General features: G+C 37.0%; 2 protein-coding genes across 6 annotated transcripts; one reads left to right on the top strand and one right to left on the bottom strand.

The window, feature by feature from the left end:
• The first annotated feature begins 73 nt into the window (after window positions 1-73).
• LOC129885830 (pathogenesis-related thaumatin-like protein 3.5) lies at window positions 74-1778 on the top strand. Its single transcript, XM_055960272.1, has 3 exons — window positions 74-413; window positions 593-1253; window positions 1534-1778. Exons 1-3 carry the CDS (start codon window positions 233-235, stop codon window positions 1673-1675), a joined length of 984 nt encoding a protein of 327 aa, XP_055816247.1. The 5' UTR covers window positions 74-232; the 3' UTR covers window positions 1676-1778.
• Window positions 1608-21467, bottom strand: LOC129885829 (uncharacterized). Of its 5 annotated transcripts, none has more exons than XM_055960271.1 (12): window positions 21108-21467; window positions 20051-20273; window positions 17821-17968; window positions 16942-17049; window positions 15399-15562; window positions 14395-14560; window positions 14026-14162; window positions 13792-13857; window positions 10006-10693; window positions 7499-7611; window positions 6481-6736; window positions 1608-1943 (listed from the first exon to the last, which is right to left on the bottom strand). In XM_055960271.1, exons 1-12 carry the CDS (start codon window positions 21298-21300, stop codon window positions 1845-1847), a joined length of 2361 nt encoding a protein of 786 aa, XP_055816246.1. In that variant the 5' UTR covers window positions 21301-21467; the 3' UTR covers window positions 1608-1844. The 5 variants fall into 5 exon arrangements, with proteins under 5 accessions (XP_055816246.1, XP_055816243.1, XP_055816242.1 ...); XM_055960268.1 differs by lacking the exon at window positions 1608-1943 and adding an exon at window positions 2071-2635 and having other exon boundaries at window positions 15399-15556; window positions 21108-21464; XM_055960267.1 differs by lacking the exon at window positions 1608-1943 and adding an exon at window positions 2071-2635 and having other exon boundaries at window positions 21108-21462.
• Window positions 21468-21972: the final 505 nt, after the last annotated feature.

Genomic DNA, 21972 nt, shown 5'->3' with positions numbered 1-21972 from the left:
ACAGCTTTATTTCAGAGTAGATTAATGCTTTATTTATTCTAGGTTTTTAAGCAATACATGTATAAATAAAGGAAATTTAGGCATCACGATTCTTACACACTTTTATGTTAATATTGAATATAAAAGTATATAAATAGGTCATTATAGCAAGAGACAATTGTAAGGAACACAAAAAAATGGTCGGAGGTAAGGAATCGTTTGATTTAAGAAGAAAGGAAGCCATATTCCTCTAATGTTCACCATCTTCTGCACGTATTCTTCTCTTAACTTAATACATATATATGTATATATACTCACTTCTCTTTCACTTCTTTGTAACTCACAATTACTACTAATAAGTAGTTGCATATTCATGGCTTCCTACTTCACTTCATTTTCCATTCTTTGGTTTCTCTTGTTTGCTATTGCCTTAGGTAACACAATACACTCTCCTTCTTTCGCTCGCTTTCTAATAAGACATAAAGAAGTTACAAGGATTGAAAATCGTATTTACTTTCTCTCCTGAATTGTGTATATTTGATATTGTTATTTCTTTTATCTTTTTATTATTTGATATTTTTGTTGTGGATTTTGACACGATTTAGTGTGACAGGGGTAAAATATTCCGAGTGTACAAATATTACCATTATAAACTACTGCATAGAGACAGTATGGCCTGGAATTACACCTAAGAACAATTTCAGTGGAGATGGTTTTGAGCTGAAACAAGGCCAATCTGCAGTCTTTACCGCCCCGGCCGGGTGGAGCGGTCGCATATGGGGTCGAACCGGGTGCAACTTCAATAAGAACGATAACGGCACCTGCCAGACCGGTAGGTGCGGGACCAGTCTAAAATGTCGTGAACCGGGTCAGCCTCCAGCTTCGATTGCCGAATTTACCCTTGGAGATACTGATTTTTATGATGTTAGCCTTGTGGATGGGTTCAACTTGCCTATAGTAGTAAAACCTGTAAATGGCAAAGGAAATTGCAGTTCTGTTGGCTGTGACAGTGATCTCAGGCCAAATTGCCCTTCTGAGCTAGCTCTCAAGTCGGACGGCAAGACGATCGCCTGCCGGAGCGCGTGTAACGTCTTCGACACCGATGAATATTGCTGCCGGGGTACATTCAGTAGTCCAGTTTCATGTTTGCCTACAAACTATTCAAGGATTTTCAAGACAGCATGCCCTGTGGCTTATAGCTTTGCCTTTGATGACCCCACTAGTATCATCACTTGCTCTTCTACTGAGTATGTTGTTTCATTTTGTTATTCAAGGTAAAAATTCTGAAACTTCTCTATTATAAAATTTTGTTTTAATAGCAATTGAGTCGAGCCCATTTCACGCACACTCTGATTATTCCACAAGCACATGTATAGGATAACTCTGTCCAGCAAGACTTGAACATATCAAAGAAGTCACCGAGCATTTTTTGCCCTTTTTTGGATTTGAACCCTAGTCTTCCATAGTTGTGACTTATGATCCCACTTCATTGACAGTTAACACTACACACTTGGATGTTCTTTTGCTGATTTAAGATTGTGTGTTGGATAACAGGAACCAGAACCAGACACAGTGCACAAATCATGGCAAGAATGTGACTTGTAGTGGAGCATATGGATTGAGGTCACTCTTAGAAAAAAGGCATATGCTGATGGTTGGATTGACAACAGTGATTAGTCTTGGAGTGATGTTTTGACAGAATATTGTACAGATTCACATATTTTTGAGCACCTGTTGGCAACTACATTAACTTTTCCTGTTCATTTAGGATTTTAATTGCATTTCCTTGTCTTTCGAAATTTTGTTCACTAGTGTGAAAACATCAAAATTTGGCCATTCACCCAAAGTGCAAAAGCTTCAAATTCTCAGCAAAACTTTGTCTTGGAAATTGTCCTTGTATGATTTGAAGATGATAATTTCCAGCACCCGAGCCGTCGCCGCCACCACCACCACCACCACAAAGTCTACAGTAACAACTTAAAAAAAGGTCAGCCAAAGAAACTTAAAAAGGCCATCGACGAAAACAAGACATCCTTATGCTCTTCCTCCTTCAGAAGACACTTATTACCAATACTAAGTAGCAGTCAAGAATTTGTATATATTTTTCCTGATATTATGCATGGATCAGGTATAAATCCCCCATGGGAAATTGTTAGACGGATATATACACAAAATCAATCATATTTTTATCACGTATGTTCCAAGAGGCTAAATTACGAAATCCCACCCAAATGATACTGTTTTTAAGGGGAAAAAACTGTTTCTGCTTCAGTCTTCGACCCGTCACACCTGCTGTAACCACCTACTATAAAGAACAAAACAGAAAAAAAGAAGGAAGAAAGTTGCCTAGAAGAAGATTTACAATAACCTACTGCTTTAACTGTTTATCTGGTTTTACTACATCATTGCTGGACTCCTTTCTTTGGTTTGGTGCATCGGACTCATCATCCTCGAATGGTAGTACAACAACTGGGGTGGCAGGCACTGTTTCCCACCGCTCCTTCAGAAAGGTCATGAATCTCAAAACCATTTCCCTTCGGAACGCGAGTTCTCGGGTGAATGCATCAGAAATCAGGAAAGCAGCAATGTACTTAAATGGAACAATTAAGAGAATGGTTGCACCAACTAATAGAGCCAGAGCAACTTCCATTGTAATCTGACAAAGATTATGAAAATTAACTCAATTAAGTAAAAACAAATACAGAATCAGTTGCTCACAACTTGAATTTTAAAGGAGATAGTACAAGCTACTATTGACGGCTACAAGTCACAAGGCACTAATCAATGGCGAATTTTGCAAGCACTCTCAACAGCGTGAGGTAGCAACTTAAAGGAGATCGTACAAGGTACTATTGAAGACTACAAGTCACAAGGCACTAATTAATGGCGAATTTTGCAAGCACTCTCAACAGCGTTGAGAAGCTCAACGCTAGCAACTACGGATCATGGAGCACGAGAATGCACTATTACTTTCTCCGCCAAGAATCATGGGATATCATCGATGGAACATACACTATACCACCAACATATGCTGAAGCAACAAAAAGAGTAAGGTCAAAGCTGGAAAGGCCATGTTTGTTCTCACCGTAACAATTGAGGATGAGTTCCTGCAACGAATTAAGAATGCCAAGACACCCAAAGAAGCTTGGGACATGCTGGCGACGATTTTCACAAAGAAGAATGATGCGAGATTACAAAGGCTTGAAAATGAGCCTTTGTCAATCTCATAACGTAATATGACAATAAGTCAATACTTCTCAAAGGTAAAATCTTTATCCGATGAAATATCAAAATTATATCTAGAGAATGCTATCACGGAGACAAGAATGAAGAGAATCATTATTCATAGTCTAAGGCCGAAGTATAAAGGCATAATAACAGTCACACGGTGGTAGGCCACAGAACCAACTTTATCTGAGTTGGAAAATTTGTTGGCAAATGAAGAAGATTTGGAGAAGCCATTATCAAGCCTCTCTATAAAAAAATAAAGATAAGGCGCTCTTTAGCAAAAAGCAAGGTTACCGAAAACGGGATAAGGGAAGAAGCTCACGTCCAGGGGGAGACCAGAAAAATTAATATCAAAGAAATGAGCAACATAACAAGCAGGCAAACCAAAGCCTCAACAAACAGCAAACCGAGAAGTGCTATAATTGTGGAAAGAAAGGACACTACGCCAGAGATTGCTGGTACAAGAAAGTTGAAGGTAACATAGCTACTTCTTCTCAAAACCAACAAGATGAAGAAGAAGAATGTGACTTCGAGACCTCATATGCAATTGTAGAAAATAATCAACATGAAGAGTTTGTCATCTCTCACCCTAACGAAAAAGAGGAGCTTGCACTTACAAGTGTAAGTAAGAAGCTGGTTGATTATGAGCATGATTGGATCGTTGGTTCGAAATGCACCAATCACGTGATCGGTGATGAGAAAAAGCTTATCAACATTAGCAAGTATAAAGACAATCAAGTAGTGGCGACGACAAATAATTCAAGAATGTCAATAACTTACATTGACAAGATGGTGTTCGTGCCTTGTCACAACTCAAGACAAGTGGAACTTCAAAATATCTACCATGTTCCAGGTATGAAGAAGAACTTATTATCTGTGTCGCAGCTAATAGCTTCAGGAAACTATGTTGTGTTCGGGTCAGATGACGTTAAGGTATATCAAAGCTTGAAAGCAACAAGCTCGCCAATCATGAAGGGAAGAAGATTAGAGACAATGTATGGCATGCCAACCGAGACAACTTATGTGGTATTTGAAGAAACACCAACATGGTGGTACAAAGAAGTCACACTACCAGACTCAATAGCTCTTGAGCAAAAGCTGCAAGATAAGCTCAACGAAGTAGAACAAGGGAGCAAGATAGAATCTAACCAGGAGGTATCTCCACAAAAGGAAAAGAAGAGTTTATGGCAAACTGAAGCTTGTGAAACACCAGATGTATTGCAAGAAGAAGTCCAAGAAGCACCACAATCGCGACTAAGGAGGTTTACACGGCTGATGCGTCCTAACATCAAGTATATAGATGTAGCACTAGCAAAGGTGGTTAACATGAAAGAGACTACTACCTTTGAAGAAGCTTCAAATAGTAGGGATCAGAATAATCTGACGAAGGTGGAGATCCTCAAAGGGCATAGACGGCATGATGCTTGCAGAGTTTGAGATATCGCTCACAACGGACGCAAAGAAAATATTAAGTTGGTGTTGAAGGGGAGTGTTAAGCATTCATCACCAACTTAATTATTATTATCTAAGACAAGTCAAGAGGAATCTAGAATATTCAAGAATTGTAGACAATTGAAAGGAGAACTCTAGAATGAGAATTCTAGAGTGTATAACAACAACAACCCAATGAAATCCCACAACATGGAGTCTGGGGAGCATAAAGTGTACCCAGACCTTGCTCCTATCAAGGTAGGACGGCTATTTTCGAGAGACCCTCGGCTCAATAGAAGCATAAAAAGAGGTCAGATAAGGCTAAGAAGTTCAAAGCGATATGGGAAAGCAAATAAAGAAAGCGACACAGATAAAATAGAGTAATCAAAGTACAGAAAGTAATAGATAATAACAGAAGTCAGAGCACAAGAAATTATATTGCGCTAATGCGCCTACTAATACGGAAGAATAACGAGACTATGTACTAGCCTTCTACCCTAATATGGGTCCTCCACACCATCCTATCTAAGGTCATGTCCTTGGTAGAATTCTAGAGTGTATCTAGAAAAAATATAGTTAGGAATGTTCTAGAAGATAGTAGTAAATCTCTCTCTAGATTCTTCCATCACCTCCTATAAATAGAGGTAGTCCATTTGATTTGTAGGAGTGCTCAAAGCAAGCAAGTGCTTAAAGCAAGTAAGCAAGTTAGAAAACAAGAGTGAGTGCTAAGTAAAGAGTGTTGCTGAAGCAAGAAACAAGTGAGTGATCAAGATTATAAGACCGAAACGGGTCCTTAATTTGCAATAATAAAATTCAAGTTGTGAGCAACTGATTATGCCCGTCACCAAGATTATATCCAACAAGCTCAGGGAGTTTTGAGTGTTCATGATCTCGAATGTGATTCGGGAAGTTTTGAGTGTTCATAATCTCGAATGTGATGAAGTTCAAAACCAGGTTAGGGAGCAGGAGTTGACCCAAACAAGTTTCTAGAAGGAGATAAGGGGATGAGGAAGGTTCTTGTGATGATGAGTGGAACTGGACAAGGGGATTGCGGTATTTTCAGGTTTTTGTGATGATGAGTGGAACAGGACAAGGGGATTGAGGTATATTCACAAATGCCCATCAAGAATGATATGGTTTTAAGAAAAATATTCACTAATAAGTATGTCAAAACCACATAAAAGAATTAAAGACAGATTTTTCTTTTATTTTGTTTGTTAACGGCTGTGTGCAGGCTAGCATGTGCACACCTCGACTCAACTGGATCCTTTGCTACCTCCTACCATAGGTAGTTTTGCCTGCCAAGGCTTAGGCAAATGGGAAAAATTCACATAGGTTTTTTTCTGTTGGATTTAAACCAATTTAACAAATAGATTAATTGAATAGAATAATATTTACTTCATTACAGAGATAGATGGAGAACATTAAGAGTAATTTGCATTTTTGTTCAGAATGAAAAGATATATCACCTGAGCAACCCCACTCTAGGACATAATAATATACTAGAACTAGTTCCAATCGTCCATCAATATTTTTTGACAGAAATATTTGATTAATGTCTCTGCTATTAAGGAGGGAATTGAGAAGGCTCACATAATCTATCTACTTTACTTGATCTAATATCTTTTCAAAGTAGCTATCATGAATCAAATAATAGAAGGCATCTACTCTTGCTGGGGCTATTAAGAAGTTTCACACTCCTAAGCTATTTTTAGCGGTCCTTAGCATGCATGTCAGTAGCACACATCTTAAGCCTATCATTGGCATATTTTCCGGTTCTTCTTTGGTCACTGAAAGTGATAAAGACCTATTTTGGTGCAACCTGGGTTAGATTGGAAGTACCTGAGGTTGGCCAGCAAGAATAATTGCTCGAATCTTGAGCAGCGACACATTCAAGCTCTGCAGATACTTTTCAACTTCACGCAAGGCCTCTTTGACTGCAATAATTTTCTGTAGTGTGTTTGATGGTGGCTGATCACGTATGGTTACTTTTCCAAAATATCTTCCAAGCCGGCCTTGCTCCTTGAGCCCCTTAAGTAATAACATGCCAGCAGCCAAGCCCATTAACATTGCTGGTAAAATATAAGATAGCATATTCCTGATCCCAGAAAACAGAGTGTCAAGAAACTCAATGTAATTACGACAGATAACTAACCACACAAAGAATAACTTCAGGACCATGCTCAAAAACAATCAGCAACAAATTACCACGATCCATCCTTATTATGTATAGATATTCATCTGTCATACTCACTGCACATTGTACATTATCCTTCTTTTTATTTTTAAAATGATAAGTAAAGATATTATAAATATAAACAGTTTAATTAGGTTCTTGAACATTGTACATAATCCTCTAAAACAACACACAGTCTTTGAAACTTATACAATGTAATATTTTTCCAAATGCACACAGATGGGCGAGAATTTAAGAGTACAACACAATGTAGATTTCACATGAACCTCCGCAACCTGCGAAAGAGCTCTTCACTCTTCAGAATTGTATATGAATATGATTTTCAGAAGCTGGTTAATTTAGATGACAAAGCTGTGAAAACCATTTGGGACGTTTAGAATGGCAACTTAAACGGCCTCTTTAATTAGCATAAATCTAACATAAAAGTTGACTGCAAGATAGCAACAACCCCAGGAGATTGCAAGTTCATATGGTTCCAGAAAAGATAAAAACCATGAAGACCAGTAATGAAATTTTTATTCACCAGAATTCTCTCCAGAGACAAGCAAATATTCATTTGGACTTAGAGGTCCATATGTCTCAGTAAACATTAAGGTGTACAGGCAAACCAAATACTGATGGCCGATGCCAGTAAATTTCTCAACATACCACAATGCACTTTACCTGAATATAATTGTATATGCGAGTGCAAGAGAAGAGGCAGTTAATAGGGGATCCTCCCAATGCCTAAGTTTCTCAAAGTTTTTTACCATAATTGTTAAAGGAAACACAAGTTCCTGCCAAGATAGGGGAAGAAAATTAATAATCAATATTACTGATAAAAGAGTTAACATGTAGAATTAGAAAAACACAGGCAACATAAAACAAGGCTGAACTTGTAACCCTCAGATTTAAGCTTTGTAGCCAATTCTTAAAAGAAAAACAGCAAACAGTATCAGTTCTTGTCTTGGGTAAGAACAGTGGGTGGTGACTCAGAACACTTCCTGGTCATGACGGGGTTATTCTAGGGTTCAGCCCTTAGCCCATCTCTATTTGCCTTAAGTGATGGACGAATTGACGTGGACTATTCAAGGGGACGCACAGTGATGTATGTTATTCGCAGATGGCATAATATTGATCGACCGTCGATGAGACACGTAGTGGAGTTAACGATAAGTTTGGAGACAATCCCTAAAATATAAAGGTTTCAGGTTAAGCCGGACTAGAACTGAGTACATGGAATATAAATTCAGTGACGTTACGCATGAATAAGAGGTGAAAGTGAAGATTGATACACAAGTTATATCCAAAAGAGGAAGTTTCAAGTATCTTGGGGTCTATAATTCACGGCGATGATGTCGCTCACCGTATTGGAATGGATGGATTAAATAGAAGCTCATGTCTGAGATACTGTGTGATAAGCATGTGTCATCAAGGCTTAAAAGCATGTTCTACAGAGCGGTAGTTAGACCTACAGTGTTGTATGAGGCAGAGTGTTGGCCCGCCAAGAATGCCCACGTTCAAAAGATGAAGGTAACGGAGACAAGGATGCTCAGGTGGATGTGCGGGCATTCTATGAGAGACATGATTATGAACGAAGTTATACAAGACAAAGTGGGAGTGGCCTACTAGGGAAGCGACGCCGAGGTGATCCGGGCATGTGAAGATGAGGTGTGCGGAGACACCAGTTAGGAGGTGTGAGAGTTTGGCTATAGCAGTTTTTAGGAGAGGTAGACAGGAATGACACATCTTCAGCATACACATCCCTTTCACATTAAGCTCCGAGTCCAGTCCTCTTCCATAGTCACTGTGAAATGATAGATGATTGCAATAATTACAATTATTCCTATTTTATGACGAAAATGTGCCAATGGAAGTCTTTATAGTCTAGTGTTTCCAAACAGTATTGCCTCCCAGGCCATAAGCCAATTATGAGTGAGTCGGTCAAATTCATCTAGGTTGGTTGAGGCTCAAATTATCAACAATTTAAGACCATGGATTTATACTTACCTTTCAAATCTTGGTACGAGCTTTTAAGGTCGTTTTCTTTTCTTTAGCTAATCATGGCTGGTCTTTTTCCTTATCTAAATCATGGTTGAACTTTTACCCTTTTTCCTTCTTGAAGGGAAAAGTAAGCCCTGGCTAGATATTGTGTCGTCATGGTTTAACACCCAATCCAAGTGAAGTGAAGTCCTTGAAATTTCAGTTCTTTTTTTTGTAGTAAGGGTAACTTCCTAGAAATTTCAGTTCTAAAGAAAAGAAAGAAGAAAAGCAGCCTGATTTTAAGCCATAACCACAAGCACATCGTCCGTGAAACAGTAACAATAGCTATAACTAGTGAGACTTCTATAATTATTTTTCTAAACTTTATAAAGGCTGTGACTTGACCAGCTCGTGTGCACCTTCATTATTTCACTGGTTAACTGTATCTTCCCATGATACAGGTATTAGGTAACTTTGTCCACCAAGACTTTAGCAATGGAAAGTACCCAACTTTTTTTCCCTCTATGAAATTTGAACCCTGACGACCTCCCATAGTCTTTGTTCTAACTTCATCGACCGCTAGACCACACCTTCAGGTACGGTGAGGCTTCTATAATTTTGCTGAGCACAAGATAGTATCAACATTTCTGCCTATCTTGCGTAAAAAAATAGCAAAAGTCTTAAGTAATCCTAAGCAACTATAAGTGATGATTTTTGTACCGAAAAAAACAAATATTGCAGGACATGTTTATACGTAAAGATTCTTGATGCTTATTGTAGGTACCCAGTTTGTCTCCCATACTAACATAGGACAATAGCAAAATAAGGACTTAGATGGATCACAAACAATGAAATACCTCTCAACACTAAACTCCGGGCAACAAAGTAGAAAATTCTAAACCAAGTCTGAGCTTACATTTGACGAATATTAAAAGTTTCCTTCAGACATTAGTTAAATTTCTATGTATTTCTATTTTCTAAAAGTTTCTTATTTTAGTCCAAGTCCTATCAGAATAGCAATCTTACAGAATATAACATGTTATTGCCCTAATAATAACCAAGCATTTAAGTGTTTAAACACATGATCATTTTTACAAAAGGTTGTTTAATTATTCTGGAGTTACGAGATGCATAAATGCAGACTAATCAATCCAAAAATCAGAAAAAATTGCGGACAGAAACAACAGAAAGGAAAGGGATTAGATAACCTTAAACAGGTCAATATTACTAGGTATCCCTTCAATCATTGCAGCGTCAATTGTGGCTTGCGTTTTCTCTACTACTTGATATTTATCTCTACATATCAATGCTGCTTTTTCCATCAAATTCATATCAGCGACAACAAGATTTTTACTGAAAACTATCCCTCGTTTCGATCGCGGGTTCTTCCAAAAAGCAAGTGAAGCACTAGAAGCCCATGATGGAGACTTCATCCACTTCTGCAGGTACACACTTCCATCTATGTCAAACACATAACTACTACTTTCTGTTGCATCATTCGTGGATCCAGGAGATTCCCTTGATTGATACTCTTGATCAGTCACTTTTGCAATCAATGGTCCACCCCAACAATTGACTGCTAAAGTTTGTAGAACGACATCACCATAAGGTGCATTTTGCAAATATGAGAACTGAACCAATTTAGTTGGCTCCTCCAAGAGCTTTCGAGAATATTGAAGAGCCTGAAGTCTCTTTACAGCATTGGTAGCATACGAAATTGCTCTTGCCTTCCCTTTCTGGGAACCATAGACATTGTATACTGATTGATCACCTTCCTCGGGACCAAATTCTCGTATGAACTTGTATAAAGCAATTACTTCACTGATGCATGCACACCACACATCCCGTCTCATTTCTCCTCCAAAGTCGACAAATTCTAATACCCATGTATCCAACCTGATATGAGTACAATAAATTAGAACATAATATATTAACAAGCAATTTTTTTCAGCTAAAATAAAAAAGCTGGATATTTCATATAGCAACATCCCATTCTTAATCAAAACATGAAACATAAGAAAATTCAAAATCAAAGCACATAAATTAAATGATAACTAGCTCTCCAGAAGGATGTTGCAGGGAGAACTTTACATCCAAACAAGCTACAGAAGGAAAATAAACGAATAGAACATAACCTTCTTACTTCCAGTCAGAGGACCTGCATAGTCAACTACAAACACGGGGAAGACAAACGATTTTATGATCAACAAGTCTAACATGCAAATCTAGGCTCCAATCAAAGCATGAAATTTGCCTGCATTGATTGGGATAAAGAAGAAACTTGGGAAGATTTTTGTCCCCAAGGCCGAAATCAATTTGACAAAGTACCTGATAAGATAAATCGAGAGATATAACGATTCAGATCAGATGCAATTTACTATTTAGTCATATAATAATTTTGGTGATTAGTCATAGTACTTCCTTTTCAGATTGGCATGGATATGTGAAGCTTGAAGTTAGGATCAGGGGTGTCGTCATTAACCCACCCAAATGTTACTTGGGCTGAAATGGATTGGGTCAAAATGGGCTGAATGATGGTTCATATAGCCCAACCCGCCCATCTCTTACAAATTTTAATGTCTTTGTTTGTTTTCTTATAATTTCTTTCTTACTTAATAAGACATTTTTGTTTATTATGTCTATATATAACATATCAAATGAAAAATAGTCCTTTATAAATTATTTTGACAAGGTTTCTCATGGGTCAATTTGGGCCACATATTAACCCAACTTTTAGATGGGCTGAATTAGGCGGGCTGAGGTAACAAATGTGAATGGGTCAATGTTTCCATGGGCCAATTTTGTCATCCATAGTTACGATGTAGTGGAGCATTTTCAGGCCTACTTCCTTGTGTCCTAAATGGGATTGTCTCATCTATGGTTCCTGGTTTCTTTTAATGGAAGGAAAGGTTGAGGAAGTCAAAATAATACCTCTATTATCAGTAAAATACTATAAGGAATAATATAACATTTAAAAAACAAAATTACAGCCCCAATCACAACCAGACCATTCCCTTCCCATCAGCATATAGTAGCTTGTTTGTTTTACATGCATCCGTATACAAAAAAATAGTTATGATGACTTTTTTGATGAAGAAGATAGTTATGATGACTTCTGGAATAAGGTGTTTTTGTAATGCGAAAAGTTGCATGAGTAATCAAGTTTCGGAAGACCGGGAAAAGTTAGTTTGTTCGCTAAAATAGGGGGAAGTGCATTCTTGATACGTTAGTCAGGACTATATAAGTCTGTATCCTTAATCTATTAAGTGTGTTGCGCTCCCTAATTCCTGCATCGTATAATCTATGTTCAAGCAAGCTTTGAGAAGAACTAAGATAAACTGAACTATGAAATTTTCTCAAGGACTTTAGATTTTACTAAGCGCTTGAATTCCTAGTTTAGTCTCTTCCATTCAAGTCTGTAACAGAATGAATTCACTCTCAAGGGTTTAAAAGAAAAAAAATTCAAGGTGCGGAGTTAGAATGCTTTGTGATAAATTCAAGGCAAGACAACTCAAAAATCCCTGCAGATTTAAATCTTGTTTGCTTTGTTCAAGTGAATATCCTAAATAATATATCCATATATCTTCTTTTTTTTTTATGACAAGGGAAACTCAGAGCCGCTACCCTTTAGGTGTGCACAGGGTAAAAACCCCAGTCTTATGCAATAGCTCGCAAACCACATATATCTATCAGTACTATAATCAGATTTGTACTTATCAAATGAAGAAAAAGAGGTCAAATTCTGTTATGGTTCAAGGTAAGATTAGATGAACCGGTTCCTCCTCTTAATCTGGATCTTCTTGTTCACTATAGACAATCATAGTTGACACGGGCCTTATTGAAAGAGGTGGTAAATGAAAATCATGGCTCTCAGGAGTCAGGACCACTGGTGCACCAATTTATCAAGAAGACCACATGGAATTGGGCCATGGAAAAACATCACGAAGCTTTGAAATGAATTTTCTCTGACACCTCTTTTAAATTGGGAAATGGCTCCAACATCAGGTTTTGGAAAGACATGTGGTTACAGGGGACTATCCTAATGAACTAATTCCCAGATCTCTATCAGATATCTCTCAGAATTTTGGCAAGACAATTCAGTACAGAAGGGACTTCCAAGACTGGGAAATTCCTCATTTGATAAGTCTATTGGCTAAACTGGAAGGTTACTCAGTTAGTCAAGACAATGCTGATAGCATTACGTGGATGGATGGTCCCTACTCAGTGAAGGCAGGTTACTCTCATTTTTGCTCCACTATTCAAATCATTAACAAATGGCCATGGAAATACATCTGGAAAAAAAAAAACTTCCGAAGATAATCTGCTTCAGCTGGATAGCCCTACATGAATCATGTTGACACTAGACAACCTCAATAGAAGAAGGATACAGGTTGGCAACAGCTGTTACATGTGCCGCCAACAACCAGAATCCAATAGACATGTTTCTCTACACTGTCCAGTTGCGGCAGACATTTGCCACATGTTCATTTCCATTTTTAGACGCAGCTTGACTATGCCACAATGCCACATAGTATCAGAGAAGTCAATGAATGCTGGCCTCGAATGAAAGTTGACAAATCCAACAGGAAAGTCTGGCAGATGATCCCTGCCTGTATATTTTGGTGTGTCTGGACAGAGACGAATCGCAGATGCTTTGATGGGCTATCAACTCCTCACCGCACTCTTAAAGCTAGATGTCTTTTATGGTTATATAGTTAGCAGATTTAGCCACTGTAGATTGCCCTATTAACTTGTTGGATTTTGTCAGCTCTTTTGCTCTAGCTTGGCACTATTTGTACCAAGCTGACTTCTCCTTCCCCCTCTTTTGTACTTATTGCACCTTCTTGATGCCTATTTTATAAAATTTCTTACTTCATACAAAAAAAAAGATGGTTGACACAGGCAAACCCTTCTTTTGTCTCTATCAGATAATAACTATGGTCTATCCTAGATGTGATAAAACAGGAAGAAGTGTAAAAGTGAGCAGCACTAACTTTTGGAAAGCTATTTGTTCGAAGGATGGAACGTTGTATATCTGTGAATTGTGATCTTTAACTAACCTGAAACAATTGACAGGTGGCCATTAAATGTATGTACTGTCATGAAGTAGTGGAACTAATTTGAGGCTCTACTTAAGGCTTGGGAGATGCCAACGAAAGTTATGTCCAAAGTATAACAGAAAGGAAATGATATAGTCCACATGGGATTGGTTGGAGAAGCTTACTCACTGAGGGCCTGAAGTGACAGATACAGCAGAATCTAGAAAGTCAAAGCCCAGCGGCCCAACTCTTGTTCTCTTTATGCGTGAACCTTCTCCTGTAAGATCCAATCTTGATGTATTTCTTTTTCCCATCAAACCAATTGCCTGCAAGACACAAGGATTGATTATATGCAAGCTGTTCAACCAGCCAAATCAAAAGAATATCATTATCCATTTGCCTCAATTTTCATGACTCAAAAGGAACTACAACTAAAGTTTACACTCAAGAATGAAGAAATTGCATTACAAGAAAGATATTTTTTTCAACAGTGATGAGTTAGGACATCTCATGAGACCTTTACACAGTTCTTTGGAAGATATAATTATTAGTGAGTACCTCGAAGTAAAGGGCCCTATCAGTCAAAATTAGTTTTCCAGGCCATGCCATATTATTCTCCCATCTAAGAACAGGGTGTTTTCCACCAGAAGCAATGCACAAGATTCTCTCATCATGGAGCTGGGAGAGATCTTGAAACTGGTATGACTTCCGTCCTTCATGCACTCTAAAATAAGAAAAGAAATATCAGAAGAATTATATTAGTGACTCCCAGTTTTCAATCTTAGTCAAGAGTTCTCTTCATAAATAGAAATCAAAATTAATAACAAAATTTTCACCATTACTGACAAAAATAGAACTACTCCAAAATACTAATAAACCCAATAAACTAGAATGTCAAGACAAAAACAACTACTACGCCTCAGTCCCAAACAAGTCGGATCAGCTATTTGCTCACTGACCATGTTTCTCCATTTAAGTTCAACTCATGTCATCATCATACAAACAATTAGAGTGTTACGAAAATGAAAGAAATATTTAGAAGCTTTGTATTCATGTGAATGCTAAATACTTGCCCTATTCAGTTTTATGTGAAAAGTTTACTTCTCATAGTCAACAACAACATACCCAGTATAGTCTCACAAGTGGGGTCTGGGGAGGGTAGAGAGTACACAGACCTTACTCTTACCTTGCTAGGTAGAGAGGTTGTTTCCGAAAGACCCTTGGCTCAAAGAAAGCAAAAACACAACTTACTTCTCATAGTCAAGTGGAATAATTTTGTGGCATATTTTTATTTAAAAAAAGAAATAGTTACTCAGTAGTACAAAAAACTCTTATGAGATATTAACAATTTAAATTTCAGGAAATAAAAGTGAATAGGAGTGTGCATTGTCAAGAAATTGGACTATAGCATTGGATTTGTCAAATCGGTAAACTAGATATTCTTTATGAATTATGATGTTTTGTGTATGTGAGCTGATAATCGACCATAAATTTGAGTTGCGCAATTACATGCACATAACATACTAGAAGAAACTTTTGTACTCAAAAGAGAGGATGCTTACTTGAGAAGTTCACAGATGTATGTGGACCATGAGGTAAATGAGATGCCCCGATCATTACCAGCAAGAGCTTTGAAAAGGTTGTGTGCTGTTGTCCAATCAGCAATACCAGAAACAGCAGGAGCAATACGAACAAAAGCCTCTTCTCCAACTAGTCTCCTCTTTAGCTTCAACAGAAACAGATACATTTAGGTTATAGAAACAGAAGTACATGCAACAAAATCTAGAAAAATAAACTAGTCTTCCTCAAACACGAAGAGGCTCTCCTCATATATTTTTGTTCGTAGTAAGAACTTCTCAGCGAAGTACAATAGTGAAACACTTAGTTGAGAACAAATATAACATATGAATATTGGAGAAGCCAGCTTGAAAATATTAATAGCCTAGCCTTGATGGTCATGGAAGCAAAAAAGTGAGGTCTGCACTACATATGACTGAGAACAAAAGTAATTTTCTCCTCACAGCATCCACCTCCAGCCTCTCCTTTCCTAAATCTTCTTCATTCTCAGCAATTTCTTTTATAAATTTTAATAGAAAATACATAATTGTCATTGATATAGCCACTGAGGGGTGTCCAACCTAGGTATCCTTCAAAGATACAAAATGGTTCAGAAAAAAGAAAATGAACTATCCAGTAAACAATGTAAGGTCCTTACACCAGCCCGAGAAGTGACGCAGAGATAGAAGTGAATCTAGTAGCTACATCTTCACTTTCATATTTAATACAATGTCAATCATTTCCAGTTCATTCAAACCTAAAATGCACTATTATCACTGCAAAACGATTTATCATCCACCACTTTACAACACATTTATCCATAAACTGTTCACTGTTTCAGTCGTAGGTTTAAATGTTTGAGATTGTTCTGGAAAACAACAAGCAACCTCCAAAAATTATACTCTGTTAAGTGGGAAGTTTGTTAAAACTTCAACAATAGAGTTTGATCTGACTGCACAAAGAGGAAAAAAAAAATTCCCATCTCTCCGGTTCAAAAGAACATGTTGTTGACAATGTCCCAATCTATCAAATCCAAGTTAGAAAATCCAGGGAACACCACCAACAAACCTCAGCTTAATTGATTAAATATAATAAGCATCTTCACTGAAATAAAGAAACCATTGAAAAGAATAGAGAAGGTTGGCATATAAAGAATAACGTACCCTCTTTCAACACCACAAGAACAAACTGAAAAAAGAAAAAAGAAGGCAAAAACAGAAAGAAAGAAAAAAGACAGAATACATGTCGATTCTTGGCAGAGGCACGATAATAAGGGGTCGAAAAGATGAAATTAACCGACCTTATAACTTCTCGCGCATACAAATCACTAGAAACTTATCTTCTTTGGCAGATCATCAGAAGAGTGATACAAGAAGAAATAAAATTGTGAGTGATGATATCTTATTTATCCATCAGCTGTCTTTGAAAATGCATCTACAGTTAGACTAACAGCTTAACACTATAGCCTAAAGCCAACAACCTACCCTTATAGTGGCCCATGTCACATACAACCTATCATCTACGAGATCTAAAGAGTGGAGAAAGAACCTGGAGAGAATGCTTCTGTGCAAATTTAACTCGGGAGTCTCCTCTGTTCCTATATGGTTGCTCCCAGGCAAGCATAGTTACGAAAATTAGTCTCTGGAATGCCGGTTCCTGCAATCACATCTGAAAATATTAATGAATGAGTAGAGATAAATCTCAACATTTACCACTCATCCCTATCTGAAAATATTGAGTTTGTATTTCTTTTATGCAAAATTGTAGAGAGACTTCAAGCAAGGAAAGAAAAACTAAGTGGAAGCATTCCTATTCCTAGAGACCTAGGAGAAATTTCAAAATGCTATCATTGTTTACTTTCTTCTCTTCCATAATCTGAAAAGTCCAAACCTATATTTACTGATCCTAGACTGCAACTTTCAGATTGTGCTGAATCAACGGAATAGCAAAATGTAGTTCTTCATCATAAAAGACACAGTATCAAGCAAGATATTGAGAAAAGAAATTGTCAAAAAGATAACAATTTTTTTAAAAGAAAACTAAAACCAAAAGTAGAATTAATACAGTTAACATCCACATCAAAATAGACAATTGCTAACAGGATCACAACGTACTTCAACTCATCTAAGAGTTACATGTTCTATTCTTCAGTTTGGGTTTGTCTTTTGTAGATCATCAACAAGCAGAGACCACTTGAGTAATGGGGCTCAACCATACAAGAAACTTTTCATGATACTCTAAAGCTAATTGCTGGAAAATTGGGCTCTCCTTAAAAGGATTGGAGGGGGTGGGATAGAGGAGCAAGCTGACCATAAGACTTCTAGCTGCGAAAAGAACTTCAGTTTCATAAAGGAAAAGAATACATGTTCTACTCATAAGAAAAAAAATGATGACAGACTAGAAAGGAAACAAGTAGTTAAGCCAAACCTTCAGGCAAGGATGAAGGATAGAAGTATCCTTTGACAGAAACCTAAAGCAGCAGTATTCAACCAAACTACGAGCATCACTATGAAGAGATTCAGGACCAAGTGCTTTGAATATCTTCTGCATTTTCTGCCCAGTCAATCCGTTCATCCTGCACATCTAATATATGTCATATACAAGTCCACATTTTTAATTTTAAAAAACATATATTTACTAATCATTGGTTTGTTGGGCATTGAAGCTAACCGCAGATAGAAACATTGGTAAGCTCACGGACACAATTTTAACACCCAATTGCAAGAATAACTACCTAAAAAGAGGGGAGGCTGCAACGACAAGGATGCACAAAAATGTCAAAAGATTTTTGCATCACCTAACTCCAAGAGTATTGAACACATATCGCACCATATCATGATCAACTTCTTTAAGTTTATTGGATTTCTTCCTTAAACCAATTATACTCTCCCTACTCCATTTCCACCTCTCTACAATAGCAATATAACAACTACTCTCAATCCAACCTAGCTAGTCAGCTACATGAATCCTCTTATCCACTGTTGTTTCATTTTAGGCACATTTCATTCTAATACCACTAACTTTCTTTTAGGACAATTAAGGGTCTTCTAAAATTAGAGACCGGTGAGCCCATTATCCCCGAGTTCCGAAGGTTGTGCTTGGTCCTAAAGGGTTGGGCCCATAATAGAAAAAAGGGTTTCTTAAACTAAAGGTTCTCTAAACATCACTCATCTTCAAACAGACATATTAATTTCTAACCAAACTAAACTAACTCCCGACTGGTACCAAACCAAATATAAATGTACCAACACTGACCAAATCTTTATCTCAACTAGTCGGTATTGCCTATGTGAATCCTCTACTTCTGTTTTGTTCTCTTATTAGTTAACTTTGCATGGATTTCAAGAGAAAACAGGTATTTTGAGACAACCACCCTCCACACTCCATGATTTATGATTTTAAGTCTCCCTTGTTCCCTTATAACTCTTTTTATCATCAAAGTTTTGTATATAAAGACTGGGGTATTTGGATGTCTACTTGGGACATGACCAAACCAAAAAGTATGATTAGGATAGACTTCGAAAATTTCCTCATCAAGAAGTTTTGCACTCCTAACTAGTATGTCCCGAAGACGCCCAAGTTTGGGATGTGCTCAACTGTGCCACATGATGAGAGGTTGACCTTTTTTTTACCCCTTCCATCGCATTGTTTTGGATGAAATAGGGGTAATTTCATTAAATAACATCAAGAAGATGCAAACAAAAAGATTACATGAAAGAGATAGTGTCTGCTCATATGCAAAAGCTAGTCTATAACTAAGGAGCAAACACAATCCAAAAAATGATCACAGCTAGATACAGGGCCCTAATTGGGCCACCTAAATAAGTTCAATAAGCATTTAACTTTAAGTACAGGAGTAGGAGTTGAGATCCCATCCAAACATCTACAGTTTCTTTCATTCCATATGCACCAAAAAAAACAGAAGCAAGCACACCATCAACCAAGTTCTTTTTGAATGGATTTCCCAACTCTCCATGAACACCAGCTTTCATATGCTTCAATGATACAATTAGGCATGACCCAGGCTAGTCCAAAAACAGGGAAGGTTATACTCCACATATCAGCTGCTACAGTACAATGTAGAAAGAAATCTCCAACTCTTTTAAAAACTTTCACAAAATTTCAAGAATTTAAGTACACTTAACAAATCAATCAACTTTAATATGATGTTTTCACTGTTAAACAAACAGCATATGTCACCTTATTAGCAGCTCTCACTTTTATTATATACAAGTCAAATGAACATTTTGAATTTCATGTCCAATCAAATAATTCACCTAAATTGATATGAGGGAGAATTATCATGAACCTGACTTGTCTAAAAAATTAGGCCGAATACATAATTTGCCGCTGATCTTGAGGCCAAATCCTTGTGACGCACCTCTCCAACACAGAAAACACTTTATACACCCAACCCTTTCCAACCTTCTAGCACATGCTCAGCAAACATAATGAGGAGGACTTCTTGATATGAGAAGATGTCCTAAATTACCTTAAATCTACTGGGGGCCTGCCTTTTTGGCAGGATATTCATCACAACACATAAGAACCCAAAAAATATTTACAGCAGGCACTTCCAGGATAGACACATAAAATCAAGCAGTTTGATGCAGAAAAAAGTGGTTCTGATTATATGAGACCATAAAATGTATATTACCTGCTAAATTGCTCAATGGAAAGAATGGCAGCTACAGAAAGCTCACCATCTGGTGTTTGGCTATCAACAGTCTGTTCAGCCATGAATACTTCCTCCGTATCTTGCGTATCATCATGAAAACTGGTTCTTTTATCATTTACAGTTTTTACCAGTGGTGAAGTAACGTCATTCCAAAAGTTCTGTGTCTTTGACAGCCAGTGATTTAATGATTCTTGTACTGTACCTGTAAAAGGAACCACAATATACTTTTAGGGTATTCTCAGGCAAGTGGCACCAGGGCTTAAAAGTGTGATTGACTTCAGTTTTGCAAATGTTTTGGAGAATATTCATCATCAATTAATTAACAGATACTATGATTTAGTAAGAATCTCTCGTGTTGCCCCCTTGAAGACTTTGCTACCAGATCCCACCTCTAAACTCCCACTCACTTGAAAAAATTTGAGGAGCACAACCTTCAGTGAGAACAATATGCTCCAATATCCTTATCCTTGAAAATCAAACTATACCTCTTCATCCTCCCCGTTTGCTCCCCGCATTCCTCCTTCATATCCTTTTCTCTTCTACCACTTCCTTTCTTCATCACGCATTTCACTTGTAGTTCTACCACTATTATGTTGCCTACAGAAGCTCATTCCTTCATCTCCTTTTTAAATTTCAAACTCTTGAAAGAAGTCTAAGCAATATCCTGGATGGTTTTAACTAATTTGACACTTGTGAAAGAGTAAGACTAAGGTGCAAATTCTAAATATATGTATTTATTTCATTTACTGGATAGGCCATCACTACCAGGCACAATACAATTCAATGAAATGAATCTTGGATTAAATTATGGATAAATGGAATCGTTGTTTTATTATATTATATGGCAAATTAACGCGGTGAGTTTTCCGAATCCCCCACTCATAGAAAGTCCCAAACCAAACAAAACTAAAGAAGTTGGACCTAACAAAACGAATCTTGAAATCTTGAATGACTACAGAGTAATTTCTTGTTAAAAGGACTAGGATGCAGAAAGAGCAAGAAATAAAGAAATTAAAGAAAAGGGTAATGAACTGACTGGCATCAATATCTTTGAACTTCCACTTCCTATCACCCCCAAGATTGAACCTGAACTTATGGTCCGAAGAAGAATTGTTGGTGCAGCAAAGAGTCTTGAACAAGAATGGATGATGATGACGGTGATTCAGTCCACAAAAAGCTGATGAAGGACGTATTACTAGTTCTACTCCTGCAACAATTTTGCTGTGCATCTTCTTCAACTTTCAACAATCATTAACATTGATTCTCGCATGAATTTGATTTTTGGAGTGTTTCTTTATAATTGTTTGGTTGTTTTTTCTTGCCTCTTTTAGTTTTAGGATCTACGTCGAAAATAATTAATTAATAATGCATCGTACGGTCTGATTTTGATTAAGTAAAAGATTACTTAATCAATATTTTCTCTTATTTATTACACATTTCATTGCTTTTTGTTGCTAAAGCAATTAAGCTTGTTATATTTAGCTATTTATAACCTTTATTTATAAATAGATTGAAAATACTATTTCCATGCCAAGCTTGATGTAGGTATAACCCACAAGTCAAAAGAAAGTCTAGTTTTAAGTGGGGAAAAAAAATTATGTGGTTGAATATGAACTAAAAAATACAATTCCATATGATTCACATGTGGTTTATTATTTAATCAAATTTTCTTTGTTCTCAAATCTCAATTGGTGTACTTCATTTTTCACCTTTTTGAATTTATTTGGTTTTAAGGATATTTGAGTCAGTCTCAGCACACATCATTATTTGAGTATCACTTTTGTTAGAAAAAGAATAGAATTATCGAAGGAAATCACTATATTGGGATAATTCGATCCACTTCCATTTATTGTTTGTTATATATATTAGGTTGATTGTTATATTCTTTCCGTACCAATTTA

The sequence above is a fragment of the Solanum dulcamara genome, chromosome 4 (genome assembly GCF_947179165.1).
Source record: "Solanum dulcamara chromosome 4, daSolDulc1.2, whole genome shotgun sequence".
Lineage (NCBI taxonomy): Eukaryota > Viridiplantae > Streptophyta > Magnoliopsida > Solanales > Solanaceae > Solanum > Solanum dulcamara.
This window is presented reverse-complemented; position numbering and strand designations above follow the sequence as displayed.

What these genes read in the sequence shown, in the direction of transcription:
- LOC129885830 (XM_055960272.1), top strand. Translation starts at nt 233, where the DNA reads ATGTTCACCATCTTCTGCACGTATTCTTCTCTTAACTTAATACATATA. An exon ending in CTTGTTTGCTATTGCCTTAG is followed by an intron (nt 414 to 592) that starts GTAACACAATAC and finishes TTAGTGTGACAG; the next exon opens with GGGTAAAATATTCCGAGTGT. An exon ending in GTTTCATTTTGTTATTCAAG is followed by an intron (nt 1,254 to 1,533) that starts GTAAAAATTCTG and finishes GTTGGATAACAG; the next exon opens with GAACCAGAACCAGACACAGT.
- LOC129885829 (XM_055960267.1), bottom strand. Translation starts at nt 21,300, where the DNA reads ATGCACAGCAAAATTGTTGCAGGAGTAGAACTAGTAATACGTCCTTCA. An exon ending in TCCTTCATCCTTGCCTGAAG is followed by an intron (nt 17,050 to 17,820) that starts GTTTGGCTTAAC and finishes ATGTGATTGCAG; the next exon opens with GAACCGGCATTCCAGAGACT. An exon ending in ATAGGGCCCTTTACTTCGAG is followed by an intron (nt 14,163 to 14,394) that starts GTACTCACTAAT and finishes TGTGTCTTGCAG; the next exon opens with GCAATTGGTTTGATGGGAAA.